This window comes from Megalobrama amblycephala, linkage group LG3, assembly GCF_018812025.1.
Source record: "Megalobrama amblycephala isolate DHTTF-2021 linkage group LG3, ASM1881202v1, whole genome shotgun sequence".
NCBI classification, from domain to species: Eukaryota; Metazoa; Chordata; class Actinopteri; order Cypriniformes; family Xenocyprididae; genus Megalobrama; species Megalobrama amblycephala.
In genome coordinates, this window is record NC_063046.1 from 12,644,086 (window position 1) to 12,660,388 (window position 16,303).

At 38.4% G+C, this 16,303-nt stretch overlaps 1 protein-coding gene across 7 annotated transcripts in view; it reads left to right on the forward strand.

The window, feature by feature from the left end:
* Positions 1 to 15,293, forward strand: part of shroom4 (shroom family member 4) — a 67,486-nt gene extending 52,193 nt beyond the window's left edge. For 4 of the 7 annotated variants that reach the window (XM_048183941.1, XM_048183939.1, XM_048183943.1 and 1 more), the window contains 8 exons: positions 151 to 309; positions 1,794 to 4,350; positions 6,121 to 6,185; positions 6,269 to 6,910; positions 8,398 to 9,027; positions 9,686 to 9,824; positions 10,866 to 11,138; positions 13,609 to 15,293. In XM_048183941.1, coding sequence (XP_048039898.1) covers positions 151 to 309; positions 1,794 to 4,350; positions 6,121 to 6,185; positions 6,269 to 6,910; positions 8,398 to 9,027; positions 9,686 to 9,824; positions 10,866 to 11,138; positions 13,609 to 13,896 — 4,753 coding nt within the window. In that variant the 3' untranslated portion in view covers positions 13,897 to 15,293. Of the gene's footprint in view, positions 1 to 147; positions 310 to 1,793; positions 4,351 to 6,120; positions 6,186 to 6,268; positions 6,911 to 8,397; positions 9,028 to 9,685; positions 9,825 to 10,865; positions 11,139 to 13,608 lie in introns of all 7 variants that reach the window. The other 3 variants (XM_048183940.1, XM_048183938.1, XM_048183944.1) reach the window with 1 other exon arrangement.
* The last annotated feature ends 1,010 nt before the right edge of the window (positions 15,294 to 16,303 follow it).

A 16,303-nucleotide genomic window follows, 5' to 3' on the forward strand; every position in this document is an offset into this window, starting at 1 on the left:
CTTTTCTTCATTCTTGAATGCTGTGGTTTCCAGATTGTGGTTTCTTTTTGTCAGTAATTGGTACTTGGGAATATTTGGGCGATTGAGTCTGTTCACTGTATACACGTCTTTATGACTTTGTGCTTGTTTGTATCTCTGTTCTTCGAGCAGGCGCAGTGTGCCAGTGATCCGTCCCCACTCTTGGCACCTGGCAAAGCTGTCAGAGGCACCCTGCACTACGGGCACTGGTGACCCTTCAGATGGCCCCTCGGCTATGCAGCTCCACTTCACACCTCTCAGTGTACCGTGGCACTCTGGAGGTGACAACAGGTTGGTATAAATAACCATTATACAGATGAAGTAATCTGTATGACCATTCATCTCGTTTTAACATGTCATTGTTTTACATTTATTTAGACACTTTTTGAAACATTTCCATTAATCTACTAATAGCTTTAACAGATCTTTGTGTCTGTGTGAGAGGGAGAGAGAGATCTCATTGTTGAATTAGGGAATTTTGCTTCCAGCAAATTTCACAAGGAAAACAATCAGAGAGGAAGCTGGTGATCTCACATCTTATGTCAACATGTGGCTCACCGGATGCCACCACTATTTTCAGACATATGACTCAGACATTCTTCACACATCACCAGCAGAGTGACCAAAAAAACACACAAAACACACAAAAAAGCCTGTAGTACAAAACACAACATTGACTTAAAGGACTAATCTTTAACTTTTAACTTCAACTTTAATGTTTGTTTTGGGGGATTTCTTTAATGTTTTATCAACCAAATAGCCAAAATTGTCCACACACTGGAATTTTTTATGCACCTGAGAACAGACTGTTTTTGTTTTTTGTTGTTGTTGTTTTTTTGAGTTTTTTTGATGTATGAAATTTCTTTAGTGTTTTGCCGTGGAGACTGTGAAACCTAATCACAACACCTGTAACACAGAATGAAAATGCCTACATGATTATCAAATTAAAATATCTGTAAAAAATAATCTGAATTTGAGACTCATGGATCCTGTTTCCACCTGGTATTAAGATGCATTTTGGTCGATCGGATCACAAGTGGACGATGCTAAATACAGGTGTAAACAGGGTGTAAAATGTTTTGAGCTTGTCCACTTTCGACCACTTCCAGAGGTAGTGGAAAACACATTCGACTGGATTGCTTTCGTAGTGGAAACTCTCATGTTGTTGAATGTGTTCGAACAGCCGCAAAAGACCGCCTACTCTCTACCTACTAATGCGTAAACATTATGGGAAGCGTGTGCTAGCCAGACAGGTTTTAATCTTTGCCAGCTGAAGACCCAAATTTGGTTTGAAGATAAGACTTACCAAGCACAATGTTCTCTCACCATTCCTGATTTCTTCACAGCGTTCGGCGTGGTATTGTGGCTATCAGAGCAGAAACAGAAGCTAATGCTCTTCGTATGTTTTTCCATTGTCTCCAGGCATGTTCATATGTAAATTGCTTATTTTGTCCATTAGATCGAAAGATCTGAAAAAAAAACCTTACATTTACCCGCCCATAGACCCTCCCCTCGAAAAAATCAGGACAGGAGTGTTTGAAAGTGGACAAAAGAGATTAAAATACCAGGTGGAAATGGGTATGTATCTCCTTCGTCCACTCCGATCAACCAAAACGCATTTTAATACAAGGTGGAAACAGGGCCATAGTTGTCACATATAGATATAATTTGATACTGAATAGTGTAAATAGTTACTTTTTGTAAACAATTGTTGAAATCCTTATGGTGATAGTGTCACATCATCTAACTTGGTTCACTTCTGTTTCATTGTGCAGTGAGCTGTCCATGCAGTGGGGCCATATCACCAGGCACTACAGCACAGACCGCAGCAGCTCAATAGGGAGTATGGAGAGTCTGGAGAATCCTCCCAACCAGGGTTACTATGACAGTCAGCTCTCTCCCATCGATCCTGTCATCTTCAACAACAAACGTGACTCTGCTTACAGCTCATTCTCAGCCAGCTCAAACACATCTGATTACACTGTTCCTGTCAAGCCTGAGGAGACCAACTCCATGGACAACCTCCTCCAAGGTCTGGGTTCTTCCTGCAGGTATCCAGACGGAGGCCAACATTCTGCCCCCAGTGGCACTGGAAACCAGCAGGGAGAGCATCAGCGCTCCAAGATACTGTCTGACAGAACTGAAGCTAAAGTCCGACCATCGTCCTATAGCTGCGAGGAGGAACACTGTGCACCACCGCAGCCACCAATGAGGAAGGATAGCTTTAGGGCTACTAGAGGCCAACCAGCAGATAAACGTTGTGTGTCTGCTCCTGTAGGCCTCCCAAGTGTAAGTGGCTGCATGGTTGAAGAACAACCCCAAATCCAGGAAGTTTTGACAGGCAATGTTTATTTGAACGGAGCAAAGAGCAGAGACAACGAGCAAGAATGTAAAGGGTGCACCACTGAAACTTATTATACCTTAAACTCTCAGAGAGACTCAGGTGGAGATTTCAAAGCAACTGTCAGTGAGAAAAAACACTTTGAGAACTGTTCAAAATCTGTGGTGGCAACTTCACCTCCTCTGAGTCCCTTTTCACAAAGGAATATGGATGAGAACCTTGATACCCAACTTCAACCAGAACGTAAACTTCACTCAGCAATGCACAGACACAGTGCACCTGAGAAACTTCTAGCTTCTCAGCTGCGTATGATGGATATTTCTGGTGACAAAAGTGATCATCGTGCATCTCCAACTTGCCAGTGGTCACAGTCTCCTCTTTATCTGAGTGATACTAGTCCAAATAGTTCTCAGGGCAAGTGGGGAGCAAGCCGATGTTCCACGCCTGGTTCGGTGGCAACTTCCGAACTTGAGGATCCCAGGGTAGAGGAGGAACCTCTTGATTCTGGACAGAATCTGTGGGAGCAGCCCGGAAATCCCATGGGGAATGGATTCTCCCCCACTAACTCTCAGACCTATGAGAAGAACATTGGTTCTGTAGATGTGGACACTCACCTAAATGAGAATGGAGGAGAAGTGAGGGTGGATAATGGCAATGCCACAAAGCAGTCGCAGAAACGGCAGTTTCGTAGTTCCAAGTCGCGTCGCAGAAATGAGCGTTTTGCCACCAACCTCAGAAATGAGATCCAGAGGAAGAAGGCCCAGCTGCAGAAGAGTAGAAACCCTTGTGGTGAAGAGACCGTGGAAGAAGAGGTTGCAGATCTCAACACAGAGGCAGTAGCTCCTCCAGAGTACCATCAACCCAGACCCCAAACCCTCCCAAGTCCTCTTACCCATCCACCCACTGCCTCTGTGCAAATATCCAAACAGATACCTCAACAAGTTCTTGATACCACACAAGCTGAGGAACATTCCAGCATCAGGGTTGTGTGCGTCCAGTCATCTCAGACCCAAACTCAGATCCCTCAACATGCCAGACAAGTATGTGTGCATGTGGTGGAGGAGATAGCACCTGCAGGTAAACCACGTCGATGGCGTTGGACACCAGAACACAAGCTTCAACTAGAATCTGAGACCTCTGAGAGTAAGGAGAGAAAGGAGGCTACCGGACAGATGTGGTCTGGAAAAATGGTATCAACAAGAGGGAGAGCAGGTTCTTCCAGCGGTCGTTTAGGTCGATCAGATGAGTGTGACATCCCTCCCTTTGCAGACCGCAGGAGGTTTTTTGAGGAGACTAGCAGGAAGTTGAGTCAGTCTGTAACAAACTTATCAAGTCTGACAAGTCGAAATCAGAGACTGGACAAGCCGGGTAGGCTGAACCATCCATCCTCACCTGAACCTATTGAGATGGCCTCTAACCTGGGCCGGAGAAGGTTTTCGTATCAAGATGTGCCCTATGTCAACTCACTGGACACTGGGAGACAGTTTATGAGAACCCAAAAGGACCAAGAAAAAATGATGGAGAGGCTGATGGAGAGAGAGCAGGAGAAGGAGAAAATTAAGGAGCAAGAGAAACTTAGAGAACAAGAGAAGCTTAGAGAACAAGAGACGCTTAGAGAACAAGAGAGGGAGAAGGAAAGGTTAAAGAAAGAGAGGGAAAAAGAGCAACAAATGGTGAAGGACTGGGAGGAGAGGCAGAGGCTGCTTCAGAGAGAACAAGAACGGGAGTCTGGGAGAGAAACTGTTCGCTCTGAACACAATATGAACAATGACACAGTTCCTCAGTCTTCATCTCACGACGCCTATCGGAAGCAGCCGCCCACACCTCAGGTTCCTTCCTCCCTGCAGTCCTCTGAGCATTTCTATAGCAACACTACCACTAACATCCAAAAGCCTTGCTCAGCGTTCCACCCAGTGACCACCCAGCACAATCAGTATGATGGCTACCACGTGAATCCACCCTACAAGGCCAGGAGCTACACCTCAACTGAGGTAAGACTGGGAATTCAGCATTGTCCATTGTCTTAAAAAGGCATTGTCAAGCTTTTCTGATCCAGGCTCTCAGCCAACCCAGGGAACCACTAATATAAAAATGCCAGAATTTCTGACAAGCATTACCAAGCATTGCAATATATTAAATTAGTGTTGATGTGGTTTCCCATTTACCTTACTTATTAAACTCACACAGAATGATGTACAAGTATTGGGGGATAACTTATGGATGCAAATGTCAAAGTATGCATTATATATCGAATAGGCATGCACATGTCTTTGCAACATAGACACATTGTTATTAAATTATTTATGCCAGTAAGAGTATAGCTTTCCTCTTGCAATTCACTTTCAAAGAACAACCTCATAAATTCATAATGAATAGCCTGTGTATGTGCTTATAATGAATAGCCTGAACTTTCCTGAAAGAGGGTGTGATTTGCTTGCTTTATTTTGGTTATTTACAGTTCTAAGCTTCTATGAGCAATTATAAAAACATATTGTGAAGCCATTGAACCACTTTTTTCAGTTAAATAGTTTTGAATTGAAAATAGCCTAATTGCATATGGGATGGAAATTGTGGTTTAGTTCCTGTCAGAATGATACTTTTATGTTATCTGTAAAATATTATGTATCGTCTTTGTGCATTGATTTATATGCACACTGTTTGAACTGAATAAGGATGAAACTGTTTATACTCTACTTGAGCTGTTATTTTAAGACTCTTTGGTGTAGTGCCATGTAGATGGTAGTGAGACTGTTGTTTTCAATCCTCAGTGCAGACTTATTTTAATATTAGCATTCATGCAGGTCAGGATATATTGAAACTGGCCTTTCTCAGTGTCTCAAAAGGCAAAATGTTGGCTAGAACTGTATAAAAATCATAAATCGGCTCTAAAACAACAGGAAGATTGAATATGTATGCTATCTCAACAGTCACTATTCTTGATGCACGTCCTTTCGTTTTGAAAAGTGTTTGGTTTTAAAATGGTTTTAAAAGTTTCATTGTAAAACAGGAATTAATGCTCTAACTGATCTCTGAGCCATTCTTATTCATTCAGTATTTTTAGATAGACAAACTTTATTGATCCTTGAGGGCAAATTCAGGTGAATTCAAGAGGGATTTTTCCTTGTTGTGGAATCAAGCCCATGCACTCTGGATAAGAATCAGAGATACTATTCAGAAGGAAGGAACAGTTTGATATCTAACCATTGTATTTATTTTGCACTTTATGTGCTTTGAAAAATCTGGGCTCTAGATGGTTGGCACAACAGTTGTTGGAATGAACCAGTATTTGTATGGTTACATAGAGCAAACTCCTGCTTTTCTACTGTACCACTGAGCATGGCATTTAAACTCTTTTGAGAGAGGGTATATGCTAAATATGAAACTATATGCTAAATAACAGATTGGCCAAAAGGTATAAAGTTACATAAATCACTGTTTTACTGCTTTACCTATTTACCTAGGTTTTTATTATTTATATATTTTTTGCAGTTGGAATAGGGTGCAAATAGGGTTAGGTAAAAACATAATCAATGATAAATATAAGTAAAAAAATAAGTAAAAAACATATTTAACATATCTGACATAGCACGGTATGACATAGACTACCCAAAGTGTAAGAGAGGGGCTGTTGCTCCCGACTTCATGGGTCAAGGTGGCAACAACATGATAATACAATATGAATTTGCCTGTAAAATATATTTTTTAAAAATAATATTTTATTTTTTACTTATATTTAAATATATGGCAAATGTATTTTACAGGCCCATCCTGTGCAGGGACAGGAACAAACAAAAAAACTAAACCGAAACTACAGCTTAACCGAGAGGTAAGATCCTTTACTTATATACATATTGTTATTGACAAACCTGTACCTGGAAGAAGTATAGCATAACATTTCTTATTCCACAGGGACTACCCAAAGTGTAAGAGAGGGGCTGTTGCTCCCGACTTCATGGGTCAAGGTGGCAACAGCATTACAGGTGGCTGCACTGAGGAGCATCTTTTTTCACCCCTTAAAAACCGTGCTATGTCAGAGAACGACATTCGCATGGAGACACAAAATGTTCCCAATCACATTTCAAACACCAATGTCGGCAGAATGCGTGCGTCCACTCTTAGCGACCTGGATGAGAATGGAGTATGTGTCGGTGAAGTAAAGAAGAAAAAAAGGCCTCCGCCACCTCGTCCACCGCCCCCAAAATGGGAGCAGTTCCACAAGAGGCGGGCATCCCACCACAACCTCTTCTCCTCCCCGCCACTCTATTCCTCTCCCTCTTCCTCTCCACCTCGGGCACAGCCGTGCACATCCCGGCCGCCCAGCGTGCCTGAATTGACACGTCAGCGTTCCTATAGTCTTCCTCCGAGGGAGGTTTCAGAGAGCCATCACTGCTGCAGTCAGGAGTACTCCGTGGCTCCCCCCAGCCCTGCTTTTACACGTCGAGCTTTTAAACCTGTAGCTCTGCCCCCGAGAGAGAGAGACATAAACCTTCAGAACTACGACATGAGGAGAGAAATTCATCAACCTTTGCTGCATCCTGAACCATGCACGAGGTAAACCGTACCATCCAACCCCACACGTATCAAGATCCGTGATGAAGAACATGACAAATCTTTTTAACGATTTTTCTAGTTTAAAGCACATGTGCTAATTTCATAGAAGTGTACTCTTTGTATTTATGGTGATTTCATATAGTTTTGATAAACCATTTCCAAGAAAACTTGAAAATCAATAAAATAGGGCTGTTCAATGATAATTGTGATTATCGTGTACAAAATAAGAGTCTGTGGTTACGTAATATGTGTGTTTGTTCTGTGTATAAGTATTATGTATATATATAAATACACACACATACATGTATATATTTAAGAAATATATGCATGTATGTGTAAATATACAGCTATGGAATAAATTAAGAGACCACTTAACATTGATTTCTGAACTTGGAGTGGTCTCTTCATTTTTTCCATAGCTGTATATATTATATATAAATATATTTATATTATATATATAAATGTAATTTTTTATAGAAATATAAGATATTTTTCTTAAATATATACATGAATGTATGTTTATTATATGTTTATTTTATATATATATATATATATATATATATATATATATATATATATATATATATATATATATATACATAATAATTATACACAAAACAAACACACATTTATTACATAAACACAGACCCTTATTTTGTACACGATAATCACAATTATTGTTGAACAGCCCTAGGTGTAACCATTAAGTAAAAAGTAAAAACATTAGCTTTAATACATGAGGGAACACATCTCAATCATTTTTTTTATGGAAATTATTATTTGTTAGTTTCTTTTAAGTTTTTTGATTATTTATAAGCAGTGAAACAGTAAAAATAATAATAATAATATAAGACTAAGCCAGACTACTAAAGGTATTATTTACTTTTTTTTTTATTATTATTTACTATTATTTGTTGTATTTATTTATTTATTTATTTATTTTTACTTCATTATGATATACAGTACCATTTATGGGGTTGGCAAAGAAGTCTCTTGTGCTCACCAAGGTTGCATTTATTTGATCAAAAATACAGTAAAAACAGTAATATTGTGAAATATTATTACAATTTAAAATAATAATTTTTATTTTAATGTTTTAAAATGTAATGTTAATTTTGGAATTTGGAATTTTCAGCATCATTACTCCAGTCTTCAGTGTCACATGATTCTTCAGAAATCATTCCAATATGCTGATTTGATGCTCAAGAAACATTTCTTATTATTATCAATGTTGTAAACAGTTGTGCTGCTTAACTGCAATACATTGACTGTTTGATGAATAGAAAATTTAAAAGAACAGCATTTATTTGACATATAAATCTAAATGTCTTTAATGTCACTTTAGATCCATTAATGGACCCTTGCTGAATAAAAGTATCCATTTCTTTCAAAAGAAAAAAAAAATCTTACTGAACAGAAACTTCTAAATGTTATTATTGAATGAATTGCATTTTGAATAAATTACCTTCATGTCTACCCTCTTTTAGAATACCCGTCCATACTGCTGCAGCGTCAGATGAGCCTAGAGTCACACTGGTGAAGCCCATCTTTCCTGAGCATCGAGTTGAATGGGACCGGTCCAGTTCTCATTACCCTGCACAGGGCACTATTAGGTCTCTTGAAATCCCAGAAAACAGCTTGTTAGTTGGGCCTGTGTATCCAGAATCCTACTTCTCCATGAACAACTACCACTTGCAGCCCCATCAAGCAGGCTTCCCTGAAACAGCCCACAAAAACCAGATTATTTCCTCCCGCAGTCCCAGCAGTGTTGAAGATGGAAACCTGCCCCTGGAGACAGACATCGATGAGATCTGTGAGAATGAGCGAGTTGGAGAAGTTCAGAGGAGGGAAGGAGAGGACAGGATGGAGATGCAGGGTTTTGCTCGGCCTGTTATGGTGCTGGAGACCGACATTGACAACATGCCCGAGCAAGGGGCTCCAACGGCGAGAAGCATTAGAGGGCCAAGGAGCTCCCTGGTGGACTCCATTCTGGAGGATGATTATGGTATATCTAGGAATGAGCTGATTGGAGAGTTCTTTCCACACAGTGTAAATACAGAGATGGGTGGAGAGAGCTGGAGAGGGGGCTACCCAATCAGTGGATCAACACTAGAGAGGTGCGACAATCTTCTCAATTTTCTGAACTTTAACTTTCCTTTTCTTAACACTAATGTTTAAATGCCATGATAGTTATGGTTGTCATGGCATTGGCATGCTTCAGTTCGGAGCCCCTAGGGACATGCTGATGGAAGGAAACAAATATTTCAATGATTTTGTGTTCTCTCGCGAAACTTTGCGTTCGCTCAGAAAACATTTGCGTTCCATCACAAAGACTTTTGCGTTCCCCTGAGAAACTTTGCATTCGTTTGCAAAGAACTCAAAAGGTTTAGAAGCAAACGCAACGTTTCTCAGCGGAATGCAAGAGAATGCAAAAGCATTGACTTATTTTTCCTTCCATCTCGTATTTTTTTTTTCCACCACCATATCCCTTTAGGGGCTCCGTACTTCAGAGTAGTAATTCAAGATTATTGGAGTACATTTTACATGAAAATACTGTTTCAGGCTTTCTACATCAAAATGTCATGTTTAATTCTGTGTTACTTGCCATTTCTTTGTAATTATTTGTGAAATTTACTAGCAATTTCTGAGTGAAAATTGTTTCAAAAGTACATTTTACACATTTTTTCAGTGTATTACAAAGATTGTTACAGTGCCTCCACCTTCACCTCCATTTTTTTTTTTTTGCTTCTGAAATATCCATGACCTTTTTTCTAGGCCCACTAGAATGGGAACATCCACAGCACAAGTCTCACGATCAACCTGTTACGACACATCAGCTGAAAACGCGCAACTTCTTGCCAAGATTCGGGAGATCTCAAAGAGGAAAGAGGAGGAGGAAGAACTCAATTATAAGGTGAAAGATTCAGAAATGTATGGCTCGCTTATTACATACTTTGAAAATGTGATCCAGGTTCATACAATTTTTCACTTTGGTGTAATTTCAGATGTGGCCCCAAAGTTCATGGACACTTTAAATGTTACTGAAGTACATACTTCACTTTTCTAGCTTTTTTTTAAGTTGATTTTTTGGATGTATGAAGACAGTTCCTATGAAGAATTAGGAGTGAAAGTTAAAAAAATGATATATCGGTTCATTCAAAAATTGAATTGGAAAAAGTCACTATTAAAATTGACACAAAGAGCCCTACTTGATTTACATCATGTTAAAAATGTAGTTAAGTAAAACAATTTAAAAAATCTGTATTAAGATTGACAAAATATTTTTTTAAAGTATTTAAAACTGTCATACATGTGTGAATATACACTACTATTTTCTCAGTCTCTTATGCTCACCAAATCTGCATTTATTTGATCAAACATGCAGTAATATTGTAAAATATTTAATATATAATAGGTATTTTATCATTTAAAATAACACTTTTCTATTGTAAAATGAAATTTACTCCTATAATGCCAAAGCTGAATATTTAACCAATTTTTAGTCACATGATCTTTCAGAAATTCTAATGTGTTGATTTGCTGCTTAAGAAACACTTTTTATCATGAATGTTAAAAGCAGTTGTGTTGCTCAATATTTTTGATAAGAAGGTTCAAAAGAACATATATTTTAAACAGAAATCTTCTGTAACATTTGAATTGTCTTTACTGTCACTTTTGAGCAATGTAATGTAGCCCTGCTGAATAAAAGTATTAATTTCTTTCCAAAAAAAAAAAAAAAAAAAAAATTATATATATATATGTGTGTGTAAGAAATTAATACTTTTATTCAGCAGGGCTACATTACATTGCTCAAAAGTGACAGTAAAGACAATTCAAATGTTACAGAAGATTTCTGTAATATATAATTTGTATAATTTGTAATATAATTTCTGTATATATATATATATATATATATAGATATGCCACTTCTCATAGTGAATGTTTATATTTACAGAAGCAGCTGATGGAGAGCCTTCGTAAAAAGCTGGGTGTCCTGCGTGAGGCACAGAGGGGCCTGCAAGAGGATATTCGGGCCAACACTCAGCTGGGAGAGGAGGTGGAGAGCTTGGTGCTTGCTATCTGCAAGCCCAATGAGGTGGACAAATATCGTATGTTCATCGGTGACCTAGACAAAGTGACCAGCCTGCTGCTGTCACTTTCTGGGAGGCTGATCCGAGTGGAAAGCGCCTTGGACTGTGTTGACCCAGAGACCGGCCACCACGAGAGGGTGAGGAGAGATATATTGTCGCAAAATGTTAACTATATTATCACCCAGCAATATATGTTAATGTCTGCATGAAATGGAAGTTGTGATGTTTTTTTTTTCTTCCTTATTGTGACGCATATCTGAGTGAAACGGCTTCTTGGTTAAGAACAAATGTAGGGTGGGACATGATTTTGTCTATCGGGAACTGATTGGATTGTTGGACAGTAATGGTTTGTTATGGAGGAGGGTGTGCATCAACGTCACTTTCCCGCCGGAACACGCCCCCTCAGCCAGACTGAGTGGCAAAAGAGCCTGCTGCATGACTGGATTTAATAGGAGAAACTGGAAAAATGCAAGTAAAACAAATGTGTATCAGTTTAAACTAAAGGTTGGACTCGATATAGTTTTTCTTATAACTTACCAAAGATCCATGGATATTGACATGCAGCCAGGAATTGAGTTTCCTACATTTATATGTGCCTGATTTCGACTCTGGGGAAATACATTAAGCAAATTTCCCTTGTGCACGCTTTATATAAATATAATATATGTAACCTTAGGTGTAAATCCGGGTGATTACTTGTATCAATGTTATATATATCATCATTTCGTCCAGCCCTAAAACTTGTATAGTTTTTGTCAGTGTTTTTAAAAACATCCAATTGTACAGAAAATAAGATGGTAAATATTTAATTGATGAGTTGTCAGTACAATATATAACAATACAATATATAGGGTATGATTTACCTCAAAATTCAGCATATTGACACAAAATGATAACTACAAATTCATGTTTCTCTGCCTGGAGTCCAGCTGCTTCTGTGAATTGCTGCGATCTATTTGCTTCTTTTTTCTGTAGCTTTCAGCAGTCTGTAAAAATATACCTCAGATTTTGTCAAAGCTATTTGTACAGTCAATCTCAAAGCTCTTTCCCATTTTGGATGTGTTTTGTGTGTTTTTCGCAGCATTCACACTGAAAACCAATGCTGCCACTCAGTCTTTTGCCACTCAGTGGGCATAACCGCAGTCATAACGACCAACGGTGACATCACATGCATACCCTCTATTGCTGTGATGTCATGTGAGTGACAGGTTGTCCCGCCCTTGCGCTAATAAACACATCATTAGAGAAGAGAAGAGTCTGCAAGAGAGAGAAGTTATTTAGAATGAGGTCACATTAATAAAAAAAAGGATTTGCACAAATAATAAATTATTGAAGTATTTATAATAAATACTAAATACTATAATAAGAATGGACCATTTTGATTTCATGGAGACTTAAAAGTTGGATGTATAGTACATTACCTGCATACAGTACAGTACACAAACGTAAAGCAATATATAATACAATATAGGATTGATTTTTATATATATATATATATATATATATATATATATATATATATATATATATATATATATATCACCGTAAAATATCAAATATATTATCGCCCAGATCTAATTTGCTAAATGCTACAATAGAGACAGAGTGCATTTAGGCCACGCCCACACCGGGAGGGAAAATAATCCAACCGTCTCCATTGACTCCACTGAGTTTCTGCACGCTGCTCTTTCTGTAGAGCCGCCACAAATGGGCAGTATACAGTGGGGTACAGCATGCTCTAAAAAGTGTAGTCTTCACAGATCCTGAACACATACTAAATTTGTGAATCATCATGTCCCTATCATCAGACAGGTCATCATTTATATAATGTCCTAAGTATTTAACCTCATCACATACTTTAAAGAGATAGTTCACCCAAAAATGAAAATTTGATGTTTATCTGCTTACCCCCAGCGCATCCAAGATGAAGGTGACTTTGTTTCTTCAGTAGAACACAAATGATGATTTTTAACTCAAACCATTGCCGTCTGTCAGTCAAATAATGCATGTCAATGGGAACTTTTATCTATAGGAGTAAAAAAAAAACATGCACAGACAAATCCAAATTAAACCCTGCGGCTCGTGCTGACACATTGATGTCCTAAGACACGAAACGATCGGTTTGTACGAGAAACCGAACAGTATTTATATAATTTTTTACCTCTAATACACCACTATGTCCAACTGCACTGAGCGTCCGGTGTGTGAGGTGTGAAAACGCGCTCTGATGACGGAAATGATCTCTCGCGTGTATCAGTCAACGAGTGCGAGAGATCACTTCCGACTGACAGACGGCAACGGTTGGAGTTAAAAATCATCATTTGTGTTCTACTGAAGAAAGTCACCTACATCTTGGATGCCCTGGGGGTAAGCAGATAAACATCAAATTTTCATTTTTGGGTGAACTATCCCTTTAAGGATAATACCAGACAAAGAGAAGTCAGGATATGTATTTTATGTAAGGGCTTTACAAATAAAATTCATTTGCCTTGTATGCAGTAACATCTATCTATTCCTTTTTTTTTTTTTTTTTTTTGACTTTAACATTTTATTCAATGGCCATGTCATATTCTCGCTTCCTCTCTCGTTCTTTCTGTGATGTTATAGCAACAACTTCTGGAAAAGAAGAAGCAGCTGCTGGTGCAGATGGGAGAGGCTCAGGAGCTCAAGGAACATGTGGACCGGCGTGAGCAGGCTGTGGGCAGGGTGCTGGGATGTTGCCTGACCCCAGAACAGATGCGTGACTACAGTCACTTTGTGAAGATGAAAGCCGCCCTACTAGTAGAGCAGAGGCAACTGGATGACAAGATCAGGCTCGGCGAGGAGCAGCTCAGGGGACTTCGAGAGAGCCTCGGCCTGGGGCTGGGGGTCGGTCTGGGGTACGGGCATTACTGAGAAGGGCTTTAAATAATAGACGTTATTTTAAGATTACTGTTTGTGTGTCTAACAGGATTCGAATTGGACTTTGTACTGAAAAGACATTGTACTGCAGTATGTTTCAAAGAACGGACATTGCATTGATTTAACAATTGAGTGCAGAAGAGCACAGAATGATGTTAAATTTGACTACAACACTACTTGAAGTTGTCTGTTAGGACTTCGGCTGCACTAAAGTTTGCGCTTCCTCAGTTAACCTCAGTCGACGCCAAAGAACGCATGTGTGCGTATACTTCTCATTGAATACAGCAGGGGGAGTGTCCATGCACTGCTATTTATTTATTTATGTGTGTATATAATCATACACACAATATATATATATCTCTGTCAGTAAATTAGAGAAACATGGATTCAAGGTCACATTGCTTTAACAGTAATTTACAGCCTTTCTCTGCTGCACGTATCTGATTTCATTCCACTCTTTGGCATGGTTTCGTTTAAAATGTTTTGTTTTGTGAAGTATTTGTATGTACATTAATAAACGTGTACATAGTGGATGCTAAAGTGCGTCTTTAAGTCACAGAAGTTTCATTCTGTCATAACTGGAACTTTTCTTAAATGAAACGTTGTGGCCTATTATTGCAGTGTTTTCAACAAGTGACCTTTTTTAATGCTTACATTTCATATTTAGTATGCCTTATAGTACTTGTTACACCTTTCTCAGATAATTATTATTGCCAAAGATAAAGTTTATGTCTTTGTGAACATTAGAATATAAATGTGCTGTGCCTATTTTGAGGAATGACATGCATAAATGTTTTGAGAAGACCAGCCTTGCCTTACCAAAGCCCTTATGTAGACATGTTTTCTTTGAATAAGAGTTTTTAGTTAAATGAGATGCACTGTGTTTAACCTTATGTATCATCTCACACGCTGACATGGCAACTTTTGAGGCGATCGCTACTAGATTTCCTTATCTTTTTGAGAAACTGGACATTTCTCTTGAAGAAAGGAGAATGCTGCTTCATTGACCATTTACCGCCTTGAAAGTCTTTTTTTATTTTTGCAAAACAAAGGAACGTGAGATGAAGATTAAGGAAAGATTAAGAAGAGTGAGATATAGTTGATTTGTATTTGAAGGGTTTGCTGTATAGGAATGAAGAATGAATGTAAGTATTTGGTTTCAAAAATGCAGATCAAGAAGGCAAATGTGCCTTAGTGCTTATTTGTGCTGTTTTAATTTTTGCTTTACTTTGTATAAACGTTATAGTTTATTTACTATAAACTCTTGTTCGTTTGTTGTATCATACATTGTAAACAGCTGGAGATGAAAGGAAATATTTGGTCTATTGATAATTTCATCCTGTTTTTTGATTAAAAAGATTCACCTGTACAATTAAAAATATCTTATCACAGTTATGCCTCAGTTCATTCTGAAAAAGTTAGGAAACTAGCTGAAATAACATTTTAGGGACTTGACATGCTGTGTGGTGTTGCATGATATACTCCCAATATTTTGCTAATTAATTTATAATTATGCATGAAGATTTTAGAGTATTTTTAAAATACATCATCATCATCGCACTCTTTTGTTTGAACATTAATAATCATTCTAATGTTTGAGATATGACTTAATAGGTTAATAGATTGTCTTTACGTAATTAATAATCGAGGGTGTTGATTGGATGGAAGGGATGCGCAAACGTGAGCTTGAAGCTGGCGGGAAACGTAAACGATAAATAAAACGTGCAAGCATTGTTTTTTACTCGCAGCTCTTCATTGCTGGCTTACAGTAAGATACAACATGTTTGGCTTTGCACGAGCTCTCAGAAGCAAGAGATTTCCTCTCAGACAGCAAGCCTTTACCCAGCGTTTCTACGTTACCTCTAAATCTGAAAAAAGCAACGTCGGCGTTGTGGTAAGTTCAACGGGAATGCAATAATAAAGGGAAATAAGAGTGATTTTCATGAAATAGTTTTTCCGAACAGTTTTTAGTTTTTTAAAAAAAACTACTCAATTTTTCTACATAAGAATTTTAACTTGTTTTGATGTTTTTAAACATTATAACAACGCCATTAGCTCATGTTTCCGCGCTTTGTGTTGGCGTTTAGATTGTTGAAGCCATGATTCATTCAACTAATTTGAGACAGGGAGCCTGGAGCAATGGGCGTGCCGAGAGGTGAACTGAACTGAAACTACCCCTAACTTTATGGTCATGTCTCTCTATGGCTCTGTTTATGGCTCTGTCAGGGTGTGGGGGTAGAGTTAGTGCAGACAGCTGTGTCGACCAATCATAAAGACCTTACTTCACGCCCCTACCTTTAGCCACGCCCATTGCTCCAGCCTGCTGTTATCCCTACTTGGCTCATTTAGAACCTAAATAATTTAAAGGGTTAGTTCACCCGAATATTAAAATATTGTCATT